Below are 19,903 nucleotides of genomic sequence, written 5' to 3' on the forward strand. Positions count from 1 at the left end.
GTGGAGAAAATATGGCGCAACAGTGACATTACCAAGAACTGGACGTCCCTCCAAAATTGATGAAAAGACGAGAAGAAAACTGGTCTGGGAGGCTGCCAAGAGGCCTACAGCAACATTAAAGGAGCTGCAGGAATATATGGCAAGTACTGTCTGTGTGGTGCATGTGACAACAATCTCCCGTATTCTTCAAATGTCTGAGCTATGGAATAGAGTGGCAAGACGGAAGCCTTTCTTACGAAGAAAAACATCCAAGCCCGGCTAAATTTTGTAAAAACACATCTGAAGTCTCCCAAAAGCATGTGGTAAAAGGCGTTATGGTCTGATGAAACCAAGGTTGAACTTTTTGGCCATAATTCCAAAAGATACGTTTGGCGCAAAAACAACACTGCACATCACCAAAACAACACCATACCCACAGTGAAGCATGGTGGTAGCAGCATCATGCTTTGGGCTGTTTTTCTTCAGCTGGAACTGGGGCCTTAGCCAAGGTAGAGGGAATTATGAACAGTTCCAAATACAAGTCAATGTTGGCACAAAACCTTCAGGCTTCTGCTAGAAAGCTGGACATGAAGAGGAACTTCATCTTTCAGCATGACAACGACCCAAAGCATTGCATCCAAATCAACAAAGGAATGGCTTCACCAGAAGAAGTTTTGGAATGGCCCAGCCAGATCCCAGACCTGAATCCGATCAAAAATCTGTGGGGTGATCTGAAGAGGGTTGTGCACAGGAGATGCCATAACAATCTGACATATTTGGAGTGTTTTTGCAAAGAAGAGTGGGCAAATCTTGCCAAGTCAACACAGCTACATCCCCACGCAACCATATTTTATTTTTTTATTTTTACTTCCCTTAACCTAAAATATTTCAGTTTGTTTTTCAATTGAGTTGTACAGTTTATAGGTCACATTAAAGGTGAAAAAAGTTCTGAATTGATTTATCTTTGTCTCATTTTGTTAAATCACAGAAACATGACATTTTAACAGGGGTGTGTAGACTTTTTATATCCACTGTATGTTCACTTTACTCAAACACATACCTATAAATCATAAAATCAGAGAAACTGATATTTTGCTGTGATCTCTTAATTTTTTCCAGAGCGGTTTAATTTTTTTTTTTTTTTTAAGGAATGTTACAATTTTCATTGAGATTTGGGAACATACTCTCTAAAAGGTTTGCCACCCCTGCCATATGCTTCCAAACATCAGATAGGATTACAGAAAGTTGAGATCTCTGAAATTTGGGCATAAAAATCTAAGAGGCTTTTCAATTTAAATCTATTATCAAATTTGTTCTCTTGTCATACTTTGTTGAAAAGCATACCTAGGTAGGTGGAAATTAGTTGATGATTGTTGGTTATGCATTTAGGTCTTTTTTCATTAACTCATCAGATGAGTTCAGCTGTCATCCAGTAGTAGAATGATGATCTGGAGCTGGCTTTAACTGTGTGTTTAACTACTTTGCAGTGAATAAACAGTTATACTCTAATATGGCAACAACAAAAAAAATACTCTAACACATTTGATAATTTTTTTTACTTTTTAGCCCCTTTAAAATTACTTACTTAGTATTATTTTATCTTTAATTCTTATTACCATTAAAAAAAACAACATAGAAAATATAGCATATTTCCATTGCACATATAGAAAAATACAAACATCTGCTCCATTGTGTATAAAGTTATTGGAATGAGTAACAGTGCCATGTGTAAACTGTTAAAGGGTCATAAATCTGCAAATAAAAAAAATGTTTAAAAAAGCAGTCCATTATATCGGAGTATTTTACCTACAAAAATAGCGAACTTTCTTAGTGTGTGTAGATATTTATACAAAAAGCGTTAAGCTTTAATGGCACTCTCAAATAGATAAAAAGGAATATATATATCTCATTTAATAACTTTGGAATAATTTTTAGAAGAAAAAAATATATATATATATATAAAACTATATACATTTATCTTTACACTATGTTTCTCTAATGATCCAGAGAAACCATAATTTATATAAATCTCTTTGTTCATTATATTAATACTTATATTACTCTATATATCAATTTTATTTGTGCGTAATATTAGATATTAAAATATTAAATAAACTTACTAAAAATATATGGAAGAGGAATGGCTGTATTGATGCCACATTATTTTGAGCAGTAACCACTCTTCAAAATATTGAAGACCCTGTATACACGCTAAAAATTATTGTGCTAAAACATACAAATTCCAGTTATGGTCTTCATTTTAGAACTGTGAAAAACCAAGTACCTTAATGCACAGCAATCCTGTGGATGCCACACACAGCAGCCAATACATTCTACTTTATCAAGGTGTTTCAAGGTAATGATCAGTATATGATCACAACAAATGCTTTCAGGAGAAAAAAAAAAAAATCTATAAAATGAATGACACAAATACTAAAATACTTTCTCCCCTATAACGACATTCCGAGGACCTGTACATGAAAGAAATGGTTACCACAATGGTAAAGATTGTGCTATGCATAGACCAGGAATGAGGCCCTGTATCAGGAAAGCGAGGGATGCCCAGCTCACTTCTTACACAATGAGGTGTAGATTGTTCAATGAGAGGACAACAATTTCTTGGCATTCCTATTTTTAAAAAAACTATTCCTTGCGTTTGGTGAGAGCATATTTGAAGAACTCGTACACAGACCAGGCAATGGCAGTAGATGGCATCTGGTAGATGACTCGGGCCTGCACACCCTTAAAGTATCCTCCTACACCACCCAACTGGTACACTGTCCGTAAGGTGTTGACCATGCCTGAAAGGTGGCCACTGATGTTGAGTGAGCTAAGAGCTAGGTTCTCCTGAGTGTTCAGTAGGGTTTTGCATACGTCTAATGGGGTGGTGGCTGCGGCTGCCACAGCTCCTGCAATGGCCCCAGATACTATGTGTGAGCTGGGGTGGTACTGCCGCTGTGGGTTCAGCTGCTCCTGCATAAATTCATATGTGATGAAGTGGATGGCTTGGAAAGGAATATTCATGGTGAGTTGAGTTGTGTAGCTGCGATAGAATGCACCTACGCCTTCAGTCCTACTGACAGTCCGGATACAGTGAAGCATGCTCTTGTAAGGAGAATTGTACATCTGCATTCGTTGCTTTACCACTGGAACAATGTAAAACCAGTCAGGATGGAGAGAAGTGAAAAAAAGAGAGAATAAAAAACACATTAGCAATAAATTAGAGCAATACAACACACTAATAATACACAACCATTAACTATGGTTTCTGAATTCCAGAGCTGCTATTCTTTATTTTCATACGTTTCCTGATAGAGTAAGATTATTTTTTTTAATCACTATGATTGGATCATTTGTGTTTACTTAATAAAAACCTTGAAAAGGGACAAAATTAAAAACTTTCATGATTCAGATAGTGCATGTAATTTAAAGAAACCCCCCCTCCCCGAAAAACTAATTTACTACCATTATCAAATTGTGCAGTCTTTTTATATGCATACTTTCTGAGGCAACAGCATATGCATAACTTCACAGTATATCAGTATATGAAACTGTGATTGAATAATGGCTTTCACATGATATAGTGGGCAGGGAAAATGAATAATAAAAAAAAAATAGTCGTCAGAAGAAAAAAAAAAATCTGCTCATGAGAGTGTTATTGTATTTTCTTTTTAATTATGCATTTGTCGATTAAAGTCAATTTGTTGTGCCTTATAGAGGGCACTTTAAAAAAAAATACTTATTTTTGTTTTTTGAAAATCATATGCCCCTGTTCTGAGACTTAAACATATATTTTCTATATTGGGGGGCAGGAGTGTTAATTATTAGCCTGAGAACGACTATCCCACTATCCCAAGGAACAAGTGTGCGCCCAGATCAGGCACTTCCTGTTAGTGTCAAAATCTAATTATACATTTATAATACAATTCATTTTTCAACATTAAATATACATAGTAATTATTATTTTAATGTTTCTTTAAGAGAAATACAAAGTTGCCATGTATATGTTCATAAATAGTTATTTATTTTTATTTTGCTGTACAAAATTCTGAAATCTATGCCTGGTACATTCCCTGAACATCAGGACTGTCTCCATCACTTAAAGGAACTCTTCAACTTTCTTGATTCAGATAGAGAACACAATTTTAAATAACTTTCCAATATCAAAATGTGCACAATCTTTTTATATGCACACTTTCTAGGGGACCAGCTCCTACTGAGCCTGTGCAAGAACTCACAGTATATACATGTTGTGATTGGCTGATGGCTGTCACCTGATGCAAGGGGAAGGAAAATGGCACCAAGGATACAAAATCCTTCCCCCCCCTCCCACGATTTAGACCACTGGTTTTCAAAACCTTGTCCTCAGGCCTCCCTAACAGGCCGGATTTTCATGATTACCTTGGGTGAAAGCAGGTAAAATAACCATGTTTACTAATCAGCTAATTATTTTAGATAGCCTCAAAATGTGGCCTTGAACTCAGGTTTGATAACCAGAGCATGCAAATTTAAACCCCTTTACAATTAACTTCTATTATCACATTCATTCTCTTAATATCCTTTGTTGAAGGAGCAGCAATGCACTACTGGGAGATAGCTGAACACATAAGGTGAGCCAATGACAAAAGGCAAATATGTGCAGCAACTAGGGTTGCCAATCCTCTCATATTTCCTGGTTTCTCCTGTAATTGTACTCATTTTTTATTTATTTATTTTATTTCTCTCGGCTCCCGTTTTTATTAGCTATAATTACAAGTTTCTCCAGGTCAAGCCTGTCTAGTTTGGGTGGTGGGAACGCTGCCATTAAAAGACTTGGTTCGTTTTTTTTTTATGGCAACAGTTTTATTTCTTAGTCCTCCTGAGTTGCCCCTCTAAATACAAAGAGCGGGAATAGCGTGCTATTTGCAGAGCTCTTAAAGGACCAGTCAACACAATAGATTTGCATAATCAACAAATGCAAGATAACAAGACAATGCAATAGCACTTAGTCTGAACTTCAAATGAGTAGTAGATTTTTTTTCTGACAATTTTAAAAGCTGTGTCTTTTTCCACTCCCCCTGTACCATGTGACAGCTATCAGCCATTCACAAATGCATACATGTACCATGTGACAGCCATCAGCCATTCACAAATGCATACACACTTATTCTTGCACATGCTCAGTAGGAGCTGGTGACTCAAAAAGTTTAAATATAAAAAGACTGTGCACATTTAGATAATGGAAGTAAATTGGAAAGTTATTTAAAATGGCAAGCTCTATCTGAATCATGAAAGTTTAATTTTGATTGAGTGTCCCTTTAAGGTTTTATTTGCTGACTCAGCGGCAGTGGTATGTCTGCTAGGCGCACACGGCAGCTATAAGCCCAACAAACAATAGCATGCGGAGGATAAAAAGAGCTTCTATATTTAAAAGTAACCAGACAGCTTGCGTCTGTGCATTTGTGAGAGGAGCTGCGGCCATAAGGGAAGTTATACTGTACTGGTTGCGCTTGTACATTTGAGCCGATGTTCTGTCGAAATCTGCGACCCTTTAGAATGTGCGACCGTTACATCGCCACATTCCTGAGCGCACACATGACGGGTTGCAAAATCCGATGACAAGCGCAGCTGTTCTGTCTGATTTTGAAACCACAATGTGTGCATGCGACAGACTGGTCGAGATTTCGACAGAACAGGGATTTAATATATAAAAACTTAGACATCAGTCCCAGAGAGAATAGTAACAAGAGCCAATCACCATGGTACTTGTAGTTCATAAGTAACTTTAGCACGCACACTACAACTATCTAGAGCCTAAATCAGCTTTTGACAGCTGGAGGTTAAAGAAGGGTTGTTGTATATGATGTGCTGGGGGGTTCTCAGAATCCGACTGAGGTTTTGGCCATTGGATTTTGTGACCAGGCTATAGAACATGTGTCAGATGAGCACTAATTAGGGTACTATTAAAGAGTTTATTGTGCACGCATGCTCAATAGCCTGGTCGCAAAATCCGATAGCCAAAACCTCGGATTCTGAGACCCCTCCCTAGTACAACATATACAACAACCCTTCTCTCGCCACCTTGGCTGCATCCATGTGTATACATTAATTTAAATAAAAGGAGTAAATGCTTCACTATATTCTAATTGCCAACTGTGCACCTGAAACCCATAGCAAAGTGCCGCCAATTATATTGCAAGCTGATAGATGTAGTGCGCGTGCTAAAGTTACTTTTTAACCTACAAATACCATGGTGATTGGCTCCTGTTACTATTCTCTCTAGGACTGATATTATAAATCCATGTTCTGTTGAAATCTGCAACCCGTCTGTCCATTGCGCACATCGTGATTGCAAAATCCGATGACAGGCTCAGCTGTACTGTCTGATTTTGCAACCAGTCACATGTGCGCTCAGGAATGTGGTGACGTCACGGTCGCACATTCCGTCGAGTCACAGTTTTCGACAGAACACCGGATAGGACAATGCAAGGGTTGTGGAGAGATCTGGTCTATCCAGTAAGAACAGAGTCACGGTCTCCTTCCCATCTGAGTGCCTGGAGTGTTGAGAGTACACATTTTTCTGGAATGCTAAATCACTTAAAACGTGCTTGGTTGAATCAAATGTATGCAATGCTATTCCCTAGGCTAAAAGCACTGCTCTATGGGGCATATGTATCAAGCTCCGTATGGAGCTTGTTGCCCCGTGTTTCTGGCGAGCCTGCAGGCTCGCCAGAAACAGCAGTTATGAAGCAGCGGTCACAAAGACCGCTGCTTCATAACCTGTCCGCCTGCTCTGAGCAGGCGGACAGACGTCGCCGGAAATCAACCCGATCTAGTACGATCGGGTTGATTGACACCCCCCTGCTGGGGGGCCGCGAGTCTGCAGGGGGCGGCGTTGCACCAGCAGCGGTGCAATGCTGAATACGGCGAGCGTGTTGCTTGTCGTATTCAGGGAGGTCTGGCGGATAAATATGGGCCTATATGTTTATCTCACTCCCTGGCACCTGCTGACTTGCTATACTTTGGATTTGAGTGTTATTTTGTACTTAGTAGATGTCTTATAATTTAAACATGAAAAATATGAAATTATGCTCTTTCAAATGTATGATTGAATATTTTGTGGTTTGATGTCCCTTTCTAGGAGATGTTATATGCTATGTTGGGAAAAGGGGTAGCAATTATTTGACATAAGCCAGATCTCAACTTTGCTGTACATTATAGATGACTACTAATTGCAGTTGCCACATTAAATCTTTTTGCAGTTAAAGGGAAGGTAAACTCTCCCATTTCTAAAATCAGATCCGGAATGTTTGTGATATTTTAGATGGAGTTTCAATTATCAGTTGTAACGAAGATGCGCTATAGCTTACTTTTTAAATTTAGATATGAAATTCAAATACCCCACACTCCAACGTCAAGTTTAAAAGTCAATTTTTCTGTGAGCTAAAAGTTTGAACTGTTATCCAATCAGCGCTCTCCCCTTTAGGCGCCTTTTGTTGTAGCTAAAGCGCTGATTGGGAAACAATTTAAACCGTTAGCCCACAGAAAAAATTTTGACTTTTGAAGTGGGCGACGGAACGCAGGGAATTTAAATTTCATATCTATATTAAAAAGTAAGTTTTAGCACAATTTCATTACAACTGATGAATTAAACTCCACGTAAAATATTGCTAACATTCCAGGGGCGAGATAACATATGCAGCGCAGGCTTCAGCGCAACTGCTGAAACCCGCGTCGGCTGTAATTTCACCCTGCACATCGAGGAATCACATAAACTGCCGTAAGTCGGATAAACTAGCGATGTCCAGAAATGTGAGTAAAGACACATTTCTGGAGTCGCCAGTGACTTACAGCAGTTTAGGAACTGCCGGTGCATAAGAGAATTAAAAAAAAAAAAAAAGTTAAATCTCCAGTAAAAGTCTAACTCGCCTCCCAAAAATAAACCTGACACGTCAAAACCCCTATATATGCCATCACCCCACATCACAACTAATAATAAAAGTATTAACCCCTAAACCACCAACACCCACAACGCAATATACCTAATTAGACTATTAACCCCTAATCCGCCATCCCCCCACATCGCAAAGTATCTAATTAAGCTATTAACTCCTAAACCGCATTCCCCCACAACGCATTAAACCTAATTAAGCTATTAACTCCTAAAACGCCAACTCCCCAAAACACAGATAACTCATTTAATTACTAAGCCCCCTAACCTAACACCCCCTAAATTAACCCCAATTACATTAAATAAAAAAATACTAAGTTACAATTAAAATAGAAACTAACATTACTAAAAAAAAAAACATTTATCTAAAATTACAAAAAATACAAAAGTCTAACATTACAGAAAAAAATAAACCAAATTATCAAAAATAAAAAAATTAAAACTAATCTAATACCCCTATCATCACCGCCTGGTCTTCTTCCAGGCGGTGATGATCTTCTTCCAGGCAGCGACTTCTATCTTCATCCAGGACCAAGGCGCCGCACACTGAGGATTGAATGCAAGGTACCTTGCATTCCCATTGGCTAAAATTTTCAAATCAGCCAATAGGATGTGAGCTACTGAAATCCTATTGGCTGTTCAAAGGTTATCTAACGGTGCAATATGCTACATAGTGATTGGCTAGGTAAGGGCGCAAGCTCATTTACACCTGCTCCCAACTGGCTACAACAAGGTGTCCATGAACATGGATTCCACCAGGCTTCTCGGGGGGTTATTCCTTAACTGGCCTTGATTTGCAAAACCTTCAAAAAATTGTGCAGCAAAATTACAATTTAAAAATATTTATTTTTATACAGATATATTACAATGCAGGTTTTAAGGGCTAATGTATGGTATTCATATATAAAACAATGAATTTAATGTCCCATTAGTCCTCCAGTACTCGTATTAGGTCGGATAACAATGTAGATGCACTTATCTATAGCAACGATGTTCACTATAAACTATAGAATTAATATGACATGAGTACTGTGGTTTTAAAATAAATAAATATTAGGTATGGAAACTATTTCTATCCTATGTCCCAATGTGTATTCCAGTCAAAGCTATTTCCTCACTATGAATAGCAAAAATAAAATAAAAAATTCTTGTTTTTTGTTTAAATAGCCACACACACACCCACACCAGGAAATACTGAAACTGAATTAAGTACAATAAAAGTACCTTCTGCTGGATTCATGACTGCATCGTGAAGTAGAGTTGCCAAACTTCCTGCTATTCCTGAAAGCAAATACCAGTCATTAGTAAAGGTCAGAATCTTGTGAACAGCATTGGAACATTGCACATATTTTGAGAAAGGGAATAAACGTCTTAAATAGAGGTTTTGTGATTTGACTTTGTCAGGAGATCCAGAATATACAGAGACAAGAGAGGAGAAAAAAAACACATGGATAGAAAACTAGTATATGAACTACCGTATATATTTTGTTCTAGACTCAAATTTGTCAGATTGTAAAATATATAAAAAGGGATATGAAACACTCCTCCTTTAGTAAAACAAAGCTACATCAAATTAAACATGAAAAGAAACAGAGATTGTGTTAAAAAACAGCAACCAACATATTGGTTTTATTGCTAAATGAAGATTGCTAAATGAAGACTTTTCTGTGTAGCCACTGCCTGCAGGTAGATAAGTGAGTTACAATCTTGCTTAATTCACTTGGCATTCTTGGTTAAGAAACTCAAATTATGCTTACCTGATAATTTTATTTTCTTCTGACGGGTAGAGTCCACAGCTGCATTCATTACTTTTGGGAATTCCGAACCTGGCCACCAGGAGGCGGTAAAGACACCCCAGCCAAAGACTTCAATACCTCCCCCACTTCTCTCATCCCCCAGTCATTTTGCCGAGGGAACAAGGAACAGTAGGAGAAATATCAGGGTGAAAAAGGTGCCAGAAAAAGAAACTAAATTATAGCCGCCTCATCGATAAACACAGGAGGGGAGCTGTGGACTCTTCCCATCAGAAGAAAAGAAAAATTATCATCAGGTAAGCACAGCTGCATTCATTACTTTTGGGAAAACAATACCCAAGCTATAGAGGACACTGAATGCAAACAAAGGGCGGGTGCAGAAGGCAGCCCCTTCGAAGGGCATCACAGCCTGAAATTACCCATAAAAACTGAAAAACAAAAATAACTGCCCATTGGATAAAAAAACGGCATGTTGTGCTGGAGACCACTCAAAATTCCACTGAGCACAAAGCCCCCAAGGAGCCAAGTCCCGTAGGCTCCCAAATCGCACAAACTTACCCCAAGGAAAAGCACCTCCACCTACCCCCGAAGGGGAGAACGGAGTACCCAAAAGGAAATCCAAAGGACCATCAGAATAGGGTAAGAAACCTTAAGACAAAGCGAAACGAAGGTTGTTGAAGAACTCTCTATAAAGTCCAATACCCAAGGAGACACTCCCAACCCATGAGAGAGCGATCGCGAGGAAGAATAAAATACCTCCACAGATCCCCTGACGCAACACCATAAAAACATATGGTGCTCCAAGGAAGCCACGAGCTTCCCCACTGAACCCTAGTCTAGCAGACACAACCGCTAAAACTAGCCACATATAGGTAGAAAACCTATATAATCACCGAAGGACAAACGCGGAGCTCACCGACAGGATGGAAAAACCAACTAGAAATAGAGGGCGCTCTGTGAAACAGAGAACCATAACTTGACAGAAACTCGCGAGTTCCAGCTCCCGGGCAGCAGAGCTGACCCTAAGTCCGCATGGGACCCCATCCCATATAGAGAGTGCTGAATTATTGACGTTAACTCCCAACCAGGAAAGTCCAGGTCCCAGAAGACAACCAACACCAGCAGCAATGCAACCAATGGAGGAAGGAACACCCATGAACCCCCCCCCCCCCACCAGGGAGGATAACAGGGACAACAAAAGTACATGGTCAGACACAAGAGAGCAGACGGATCCCCGACCTCCCCTCCAAGAAACGGACCCAACCCAAAAAAGGCTGGTAACGTCCGCCTCGAGAGTGGAGGTCCTAAGAGGAAACAACCCATTGGAGACTGTCTGACCAATTAATAGCAGCTGGCAAGCTACCACGAATCCATGACAGAAAAATAAAGCTTGCTAGAACACATTCCAAGTGCAAGTAGCCGCTGCTGGTTTCAAACTGCAAACCTTCCACCTGCTAAGCAGCAAAGCTAACCATCAGGACTACAACAGCTGGCTCTACATGTTCAGGTTACGAAACCCATACACAGTCCCCGTCTCTAAGAAGGAACAATCCCAAAACGGAAGATAGGGCCCAGAGCTACCACAATACCCTGGGACCAGAGCCAGCCCCCCTGACATCCCACACACAAGAAGGGAAGAAAAGAATCCTCGAACTAGAAGATTAGGACCCACAGGGTCTCCATGGAAACTGTATATTTCCAAATCCTCCCCAAAAGGACAAAGCCAAGGAGACCACTTCCCCAGCCATAGGCAAGGTGAAGAGACCAAAGAGACATTACTACCAGCTCAGTCGAGACAAATAATCTTGAGTATAAATGCAAAAGTTGCCACTGGCGACAACCGAAGATCCACCTGAAAAGCAAACTAACCTTCAGGCAAATATCAAATCTCCCATGAGAGTGAAAAACCAACTCCCTGAAGGGACAATCGGACGTTCTAAACCCCAAATTTTGAAACTGAACTGCCCAGGACCCAGCGCAGCGACCCGGACCCCAAACAAGAGACATGGCCCCAAGCCAGACCTCCCAAAACCGGGGACAGGCTGTACCTCCTGAGGAACCACCAAGTTGCCACATACGGAGAAGGGCACTCTAGGTAGCAGGTAGCACACCCCAATGTCCTTGAACATTGGACACTCGCAAGAGACTCATATCAGGATCCTAGAAAGACCTCTAGACAGGCTTCCTAGATGGCAATCAGCACCCGTGGGTTGATCTGTACCCTGGACCCTCCACAATAGCTGGATTCAACACACAACCTTAGCCATGTGGGCAATTAAGTGACCCACTAGGCTCTTAGTTAGAGAGTCAAAGATCTTCATAGGATCAGCCTCCCGGAAATCCTGTACCAGGAATAACATGGCCTGCTGAGAAGCGGATCAGAGGCAGTTGCCGAAAAACCCCTGCGCTCCATCTTATGAGAGCATGCAATATACAGAAAAAAGGGGAGGGACGGACATATCCAAACTCCCGGACTCAGATGACCAGATCACTCAAGAAGGGAAAAACCAGTCCCAACAACCTCGAGGGGCACATGCGTCTAGGCTACAATGAAACAGATACCTGGAAAATACCAAGATTGAAACGAAAATCGTCATCTCAACTGGTACTTCAACTGTCCAGCGGTCATCAGAACCTCCAAACCCCTTGGGAAAGGAGAACTTCGGTTGCAAGGCGAAACCTCCAGAACCCATGAGAAATCATAGACGGATACCCACATATGGAACGGCAGAGGACCTATACGACCCCTCCGATACTCTGTTCCTCGAGGACGAGGAGCAACTTGACGTATAAGAAATGAAAATACCCCCTTATGTAATGGATAAAAAAACAAACACTTCAATAAAGTGAACGTCTCGACAACAACAGGATAACCAGCACACCGGCACCATGTGGGTGACATAAACCTTAAGGATCAGCAGCTAGCGCCTGACCAGTACCTGCCTGGCACAAGGAAAACCTGAAACTGTCCAAGAAAAAAAAAAAAAAAAAAACGAAGCCCCAGAGGGATCGAAAACAAACTATAATCATAACTAAGTTCTGATAAAGAAAACGCACAGCTCCCAAGGAAGTGCACACGCGATCACAAAATCGCAAGTATCAGTTCCAAAGAAAGAATGTTCCCAAACTGGAAAATTTTAGCAGACATTAACTTCTTACAACAAAAAAAATATAGATAAGAAAGATTGTCTCAAGAACCTAAACAATATAAATGCAGTGCCTCCCTGCTGATCGTATTTCTCACCAAATACGATCCAAGTGATACTTTAGTAGAGGTTAGGATGTGGGTGGCGCCCGTGGGCTAACTGCATAAGAAAATACCTTACTCAAAAAATATTATTAAAAACAAGATAATCAAAATTACTCTTGCTAGAAAAAATAAGGATGTGGCGTCTCTTAAAAAACTTTCATAAAGAACTTTCAATTGTAATTTGAAAATTGCCTATATATAAGGATATACTTTCTACATAGACTGCACCATATGAAAACTAAGGACTTCCACAAATTATGAGATTTGATTGAGCTCCAAGGTTTAGAGAAGCCAAAATCGTCCGAATATATAAATACTGCTGCTAGCTTCTGGTATTCTACTGTCCTTTTAGAAAAAGGCAGCCGTAAAGAGGATTTAGAATTTAGTTTTTTTAATTTCAACGTTCAATAGTTATCAGTTTTTTATAAAAGATATATTAATCATGCATAGGAAATGCTAATGATCATTTGTATTGTGCGTATCTTATGTTAATGTTTCTAACACCGGTGTCACTTGGTTTTATATGTTAATAAATTACTCATATTTTTATGAATGAAGGAATGTTTTAATTGGTTCTTTAAGAAAGTTTTTTAAGAGACGCCACATCCTTATTTTTTCTAGCAAGAGTAATTTTGATTATCTTGTTAATAATATTTTTCGAGTAAGGTATTTTCTTATGCAGTTAGCCCACAGGCGCCACCCACATCCTAACCTGTACTAACAAATCAAATATATCCTAACCGGATTAAATAAAATGAAGGCCGCACCCGAGGGTGAACGCCCAAGAAAAACGGCATGCTAACCGGACCAGCCGATTAGAGGCCCAAGCTCAGAACTGGAACAGATACTAAAAGAAAGAAAAACAGACGATAAAGAGATTGCTTCATCCTCACACGTCTAATCCAGTTTGCCGCCCGGCACAGAAGACCGAGGATCCCTCGGCACAGTAGGGCTGGAGTCCTCCTGCACCTCCAAAACAAGCCTTAAAAACACGAAGACATGTCAGTCTATAACGAAAGGCAAAATGATCCCCGCCGGGTCGATGAGCGACCCCAACCCGAGGGTGGGGCCCCTGAAGCCATCGCTTCCCCAGAATGTCTAACTGACTCAGGCGATCCTACGCCCGACGAACCCCGGTTAACAGAACACGGACAGCATCTTAAAAATACCTTATTAGGGAGATATAAATGTGCCAGCGCCATAGATATGGCAAAGCGAAACCGTGCTGTAACCTCTGGAGGAAACAAGCCGCCTTCCGGAGGAGTAATGGCCATAGGGATACCTGCTTGCGTAGAAAAAAGTGTCAGGGTTTTTTCCCTGCTTTGTTTGCCATGTGCTGCTGGCAGCCATTTTACTCACCTCTCTTACTGACTCTGGTGCATACTGTGTGATGCTGCTCATTTCCTGTACGCCTTTTTATGGCCAGACTGGTGTACATCATCCGTGTGAGACAGGTTGCAGTCTCTGAATTGTGATGTCATCACTTATTATGTAAAGGGCCTCTGTACAGTATGCTTTGCCCTTGCGTTGTCTCAGACCTGTTTGTGAGTTCCAGTGTATTACCTGGCTGTCTGACGTCCCTCCTGGTTCCTGATCCCTGGCTTGTTCCTGACTCTGCTGTTCTCTTTGTTCCCGATTCCGGCTCGTCTGACTACTCGCTTTGGCTCCTGACTCGGCTCGTCTGACTACCAGCTCTGGTTTTGACTCGTGGCTTGTTATTCGACGTGTGGACTTTATTATTTTTTTGTTATTAATAAAGGTGTGATTATTTTTGCACTTCTCGTCTCAGTCTGATTCCTGGCACCCTGACATTACGTAAGGGCCATGAATCCTGATGGTGCTAATAATACATCAGGAGAGAGGGGGATCCGGAACACGGTCAAAACCACAGCACAATGCAGATACGAAAAAGATACTGAAGATAACTGCTTGCTTACACACTCGGAGTGCCGTAGTACAAAGGGTTGATCAGAGCCAGGAATGTTAGGTAATGCACAGAGTAACAGGCACTGCTAGGTTAATGAAAAAATTTAAAAATCCATTTATTTAGAATAAAACATGGTGTGCTCAGACAAAATACAGGACACAGAAGAGATGTCTTACGTGTTTCGCACCCCCTGGTGGCGCTTAATTATAGACTCAGGCGTTTCCCTCTGACAGAGCTAAGGTGGGATTTCTCATCTCATTACTCTCCGACACAGCTCTTGCCTGGGCTAATCCCTTGTGGGAGACTAATCAACCTGTGATTTCAAATTACCATGCATTTGTGGCCTCCTTTCGAAGGGTATTTGATGTTCCGGCTCGCTCCTCCTCTGCTGCTAAACGACTCATGTCCATTCAGCAAGGTACAAGATCTGTTGCTCAGTATACCATTGAGTTCCGTACGCTTGCCAAAAGGTAGGTTGGAACAATGAAGCCCTTGTTGCCGCCTTCTTTCATGGGCTCTCTGATACGATTAAAGACGAAGTTGCTGCCAGAGATTTACCAGAGGATCTCAAGGAATTGGTGTCTTTTTTGATCCTAATTGACATCAGACTCAGAGAGATGCCCTCTTTCAAGGAGCGCTTGGGGAAGTCTCCTGTTCCGTTGTCTCCTACGTGTTCGTTCCCACCCATGCCTCACTCTCCTCCCAGGACTCCTGGTCCCCAGTCACCAGGAACTGCTGAGCCGATGCAGTTGGGATTCATGCGTCTCTCCGCGGCGGAGATGGCCTTTAGGAGGAGGGGCTCTGCCTCTATTGTGGGCTACAGGGCCACCTTTTAAAGTCTTGTCCTACACGGCCGGAAAACGCTAATACCTAAAGGTCCTGTTGGGGGCAGACCTTGGGTGGTTTATCCTCGTCCCCGGAAAAGCTAAAGGAGAAACCTTTGGTCACGGTTGTCCTTTCCTGGGTGGACTCCTCCATAGTCACCCAGGCTCTTGTTGACTCCGGTGCTGCGGGCTACTTCATTGACAGCGCTTTTGTATCAAAGCACTCCATTCCTGTTTTGCCTCGGTCCGTTCCGCTTGCTATTGAGGCCATTGATGGCAGGCCCCTTCAGCCCACACTCGTTCCTCACGAAACCGCTCCGTTATCCATGGCTGTTGGGGCTCTCCATTTTGAAACCCTCCAGTCCCAGGTGATAAAATCTCTGCATTTTAAAGATGTTCTGGGTTATCCCTGGCTCCAAAAGCAAAATCCCAGTCTCGACTGGTGCAGGTCCGAAATTTTGTTGTGGTCTCTGCAATGTATTTCCACTTGTCTTCGGAAACCAGTTAAAGTCTTGTGCACTTCTTCGGTATCTCAATTGCCAGAGGAGTACCGAGAGTTCCTAGACATTTTTGACAAGGTGCGTGCCGGTGCGTTGCCTCCTCACCGGTCTTACGATTGTGCCATAGACCTGTAACCCGGAGCCATTCCTCCTCGGGGACGGGTTTACCCTCTGTCTGTTGCGGAGAATTGTGCTATGGAGGAGTATGTTGCCAAAGCTCTGTCGCGGGGGATCATCCGCAAATCCTGCTCTCCTGCAGGGGGCTGGCTTCTTATTTGTGAAGAAAAAAGGGTGGCGAGTTAAGACCATGCATCGATTATAGGGGTCTTAATCGTCTTACCATTAAAAATGCTTACCCTATTCCGCTCATTTCGGAACTCTTTGACTGCCTAAAGGGAGCTACGGTCTTTTCTAAACTTGATTTGAGAGGAGCGTACAATCTCGTTAGGCTCAGAAAGGGTCACGAATGGAAAACAGCATTTAACACCAGGAGCGGGCATTATGAATATCTTGTAATGCCCTTTGGCCTATGTAATGCTCCTGCTGTTTTCCAGGAATTTATTGATGATGTCCGAAGAGATATGTTGCAACAGTGTGTTGTGGTGTATTTAGACAACAACCTCATACACTCGCCCACAATTGAGGCTCATCGCTCTGATGTTACACGGGTTCTTCAGAGACTACGTGAGAACGGCCTGGTTTGTAAACTCAAAAAATATATGAGTTCCATCAGACTCAAGTAACCTTCCTAGGTTATGTACTCTCCGTTGCAGGGTTCTCCATGGATCCTGACAAGTTATCTGCAGTTCTGCAGTGGCCTCGCCCAGGTGGTCTTCGGTCTATTCAACATTTTTTGGGGTTCGCCAATAACTATAGAAAGTTTATTAAAAACTTTTCTTGCTTGGTTAAACCTATAACAGAAATAACCCGTAAAGAGAATGATCCACTCCATTGGTCACCTACTGCCATTAAGGCCTTTGATAGTCTTAAGACTGCCTTTGCTGCCGCTCCAGTTCTGGCTCATCCTAACACTGCCCTGCTTTTTGTTCTTGAGGTCGATGCGTCTGAGACTGGAGTAGGTGCCCTCTTGTCTCAACGTCCTACGCATGACGGTTCCTTGCATCCGTGCGGTTTCTTCTCTAAGAAATTGTCTCCAGCGGAGTGCAATTATGAAATTGGCGACAGGGAATTACTGGCCATAATTTTGGCACTCAAGAAATGGAGGCATCTTCTCGAGGGTATTAGTGTACTAGTGCTCATTCTTACTGACCACAAGAATTTAACTTATCTATCCGAAGCAAAACGTTTGTCACCCCGACAGGCCAGTAGGGCGCTATTTTTGTCTCGGTTTAATTAATTATGTGGTCTCCTACCTGTCTGGTAGTAAGAATGTTAGAGTTGGTGCCCTCTCTTGACAATTTTCGCCTCTGTCCAAGGAGGAGTCTGTATCTACTCCAGTTATACCTCCTGACCATATTTTTGCTACCATACGTACTAATTTGACTTCTCCCTTGGGGGAGATCCTGGCTGCACAAACCAATGCACCTCCTGAGAAACCTAGTGGTAAGTGTTTGTTCCTGAGAATCTTCAAACTAAACTTTTGTACACTTACCACTATCCTAAAGCCGCAGGTCACCCAGGGAAGAACCAAATGATTTGGTCTGTCACTCAACAATTCTGGTGGTCAGGTCTTCGTTCTGATGTTGCTGCGTATGTTGCCTCCTGCTCAGTTTGTGCACAGAATAAGACTCCTCAACGTCTTCCTGTGGGTCTTCTTCAACCTATTGCTAATGGTGAGCGTCCTTGGACACATCTTTCCATGGACTTCATTGTCGAGCTCCCTGTTTCCAATGGCAATACTGTTAACTGGGGCAGAGTTTGCTCGTAATAGTGCTATTAATGCTTCCTCCAAGTTATCCCCGTTCATGGCGAATTATGGGTTTCAACCATCCTTGTTGCCCGATTCATTCATGTCTCAGGGTATTCCAGCTTTGGAGGAGCATCTCTGCCAACGCCGTTCCACGTAAGTGCAGATTCAGGATTGCCTTCATCGTTCTATGCAGCGCCAAAAGTTTCAGGCTGATCGTAGACGTCTGACCGCACCTTCCTACCAGGTTGGATGAGAGGGTTTGGCTGTCTTCCCGCAACTTGAACCTTTGTGTGCCTTCCAATAAACTGGCTCCCCGTTATGTTGGTCCTTTTCGAATACTCCAACAGTCAATCCTGTGGGCTATGCTTTTGACCTTCCTCCTGCAATGCGCATCTCTAATGTTTTTCATGTCTCCCTCTTGAAACCATTGGTTTGTAATCACTGTGTTGCTGCGTCCCCATCCTATCTTTGTTGACAACCATGAAGAATATGAGGTCAGCAGCATTGACTCTCGTATGTCCAGGGGCCGCGTACAGTATTTGGTTCATTGGAGGGACTACGGTCCGGAGGAGCTTCATGGGTTCCCTCCTCTGATGTTCATGCTCCCGCCCTCCTCCATGCCTTCCATGCCCGTTTCCCCAATAAGCCTTTTGTCCTCCCGCAGCGGAGGGGTTGTTGAGGGAATGGTACTGTCAGGGTTGTTTCCCTGCTTTGTTTGCCATGTGCTGCTGGCAGCCATTTTACTCACCTCTCTTGCTGACTCTGGTGCATAATGTGTGATGCTGCTCATTTCCTGCACGCCATTTTATAGCCAGACTGGTGTACATCATCTGTGTGAGACAGGTTGCAGTCTCTGAATTGTGATGTCATCACTTATTTAAAGGGCCTCTGTTCAGTACGCTTTGCCCTTGCGTTGTCTCAGACCTGTTTGTGAGTTCCAGCGTATTACCTGGCTGTCTGACGTCCCTCCAAGTTCCTGATCCCTGGCTTGTTCCTGACTCTGCTGTTTTCCTTGTTCCTGATTCCGGCTTGTCTGACTACTCGCTTTGGCTCCTGACTCGGCTCGTCTGATTACTGGCACTCTTGACAAAAAGAAGGTTCTGGGGAATGCGCCTCCCGGGACATGGAACCCTCAGGGGCGCATGGCTCAACGCACTCTAAATTCCCTGATACGGGGGAAGAGAGTACTCTAGAACGGCAATCGGAACATAACTGATGGGTATGGACAACCCTGGCCATTTCATACTCTTCGCAAGAGGTGTTCTCCGAATCGGAGATATCCGTCTCCAAAAAAAAATCAGAATCCTCCATAACTTGGAGATTGCAATTATGGGCAAACACTAACGGCACCTTACACCACCAATGGCTGCGGCCCTCACCACCTCCTGTAAACCAGAAACTAACTAACAGATTCTCTTTCTTCGCCACTCGGTCAATGTGCGGAAATGGAATACAACATGACCACACCCGGTCACGAGGTGCATCATGTAAGCGGAAAAAGAAAAAGTAAGGCCGTTTTGTCAGAAAAGTCATGAGCCCAAGTATCACTACACAATAGCATAAAAAAAAATCACATAAACATGATAACAGTCCCCCCTGTTCAATAAACCCCCACAGGAGATATTAACCCTTGATTCCATAAGATAAAGGAGTCCCACTGGGACAGTCATATATTGAAATAAAATGATCTTACCAGAATCTACGCCGTGGAACAGGAACACAGCCTTTCAAGTGTGACAGATAGTAGCCTCGCTTCTGACATGGACTTGAGTGAATAAAGGCAGGCAGCGAAACTCGTCAACGCTGATTGCCAAAGGAGCTGTTAATATGAGTCGGGATGGTTTTGCAGAAAGACTCTCCCTGCATCTC

The 19,903-nt window shown here is 42.3% G+C and overlaps 1 protein-coding gene across 1 annotated transcript in view; it reads right to left on the minus strand.

Moving 5' to 3' along the window:
* Window positions 1–1,069: 1,069 nt before the first annotated feature.
* The window catches only part of SLC25A37 (solute carrier family 25 member 37), a 79,467-nt gene continuing 60,633 nt past the window's right edge, over window positions 1,070–19,903 (minus strand). The window contains exons 3-4 of the mRNA XM_053716084.1: window positions 9,134–9,190; window positions 1,070–3,125 (exon numbers count right to left, since the gene is read on the minus strand). Coding sequence (XP_053572059.1) covers window positions 2,623–3,125; window positions 9,134–9,190 — 560 coding nt within the window. The 3' untranslated portion in view covers window positions 1,070–2,622. The remainder of the gene's footprint in view (window positions 3,126–9,133; window positions 9,191–19,903) is intronic.

The sequence above is a fragment of the Bombina bombina genome, chromosome 6 (genome assembly GCF_027579735.1).
Source record: "Bombina bombina isolate aBomBom1 chromosome 6, aBomBom1.pri, whole genome shotgun sequence".
NCBI classification, from domain to species: domain Eukaryota; kingdom Metazoa; phylum Chordata; class Amphibia; order Anura; family Bombinatoridae; genus Bombina; species Bombina bombina.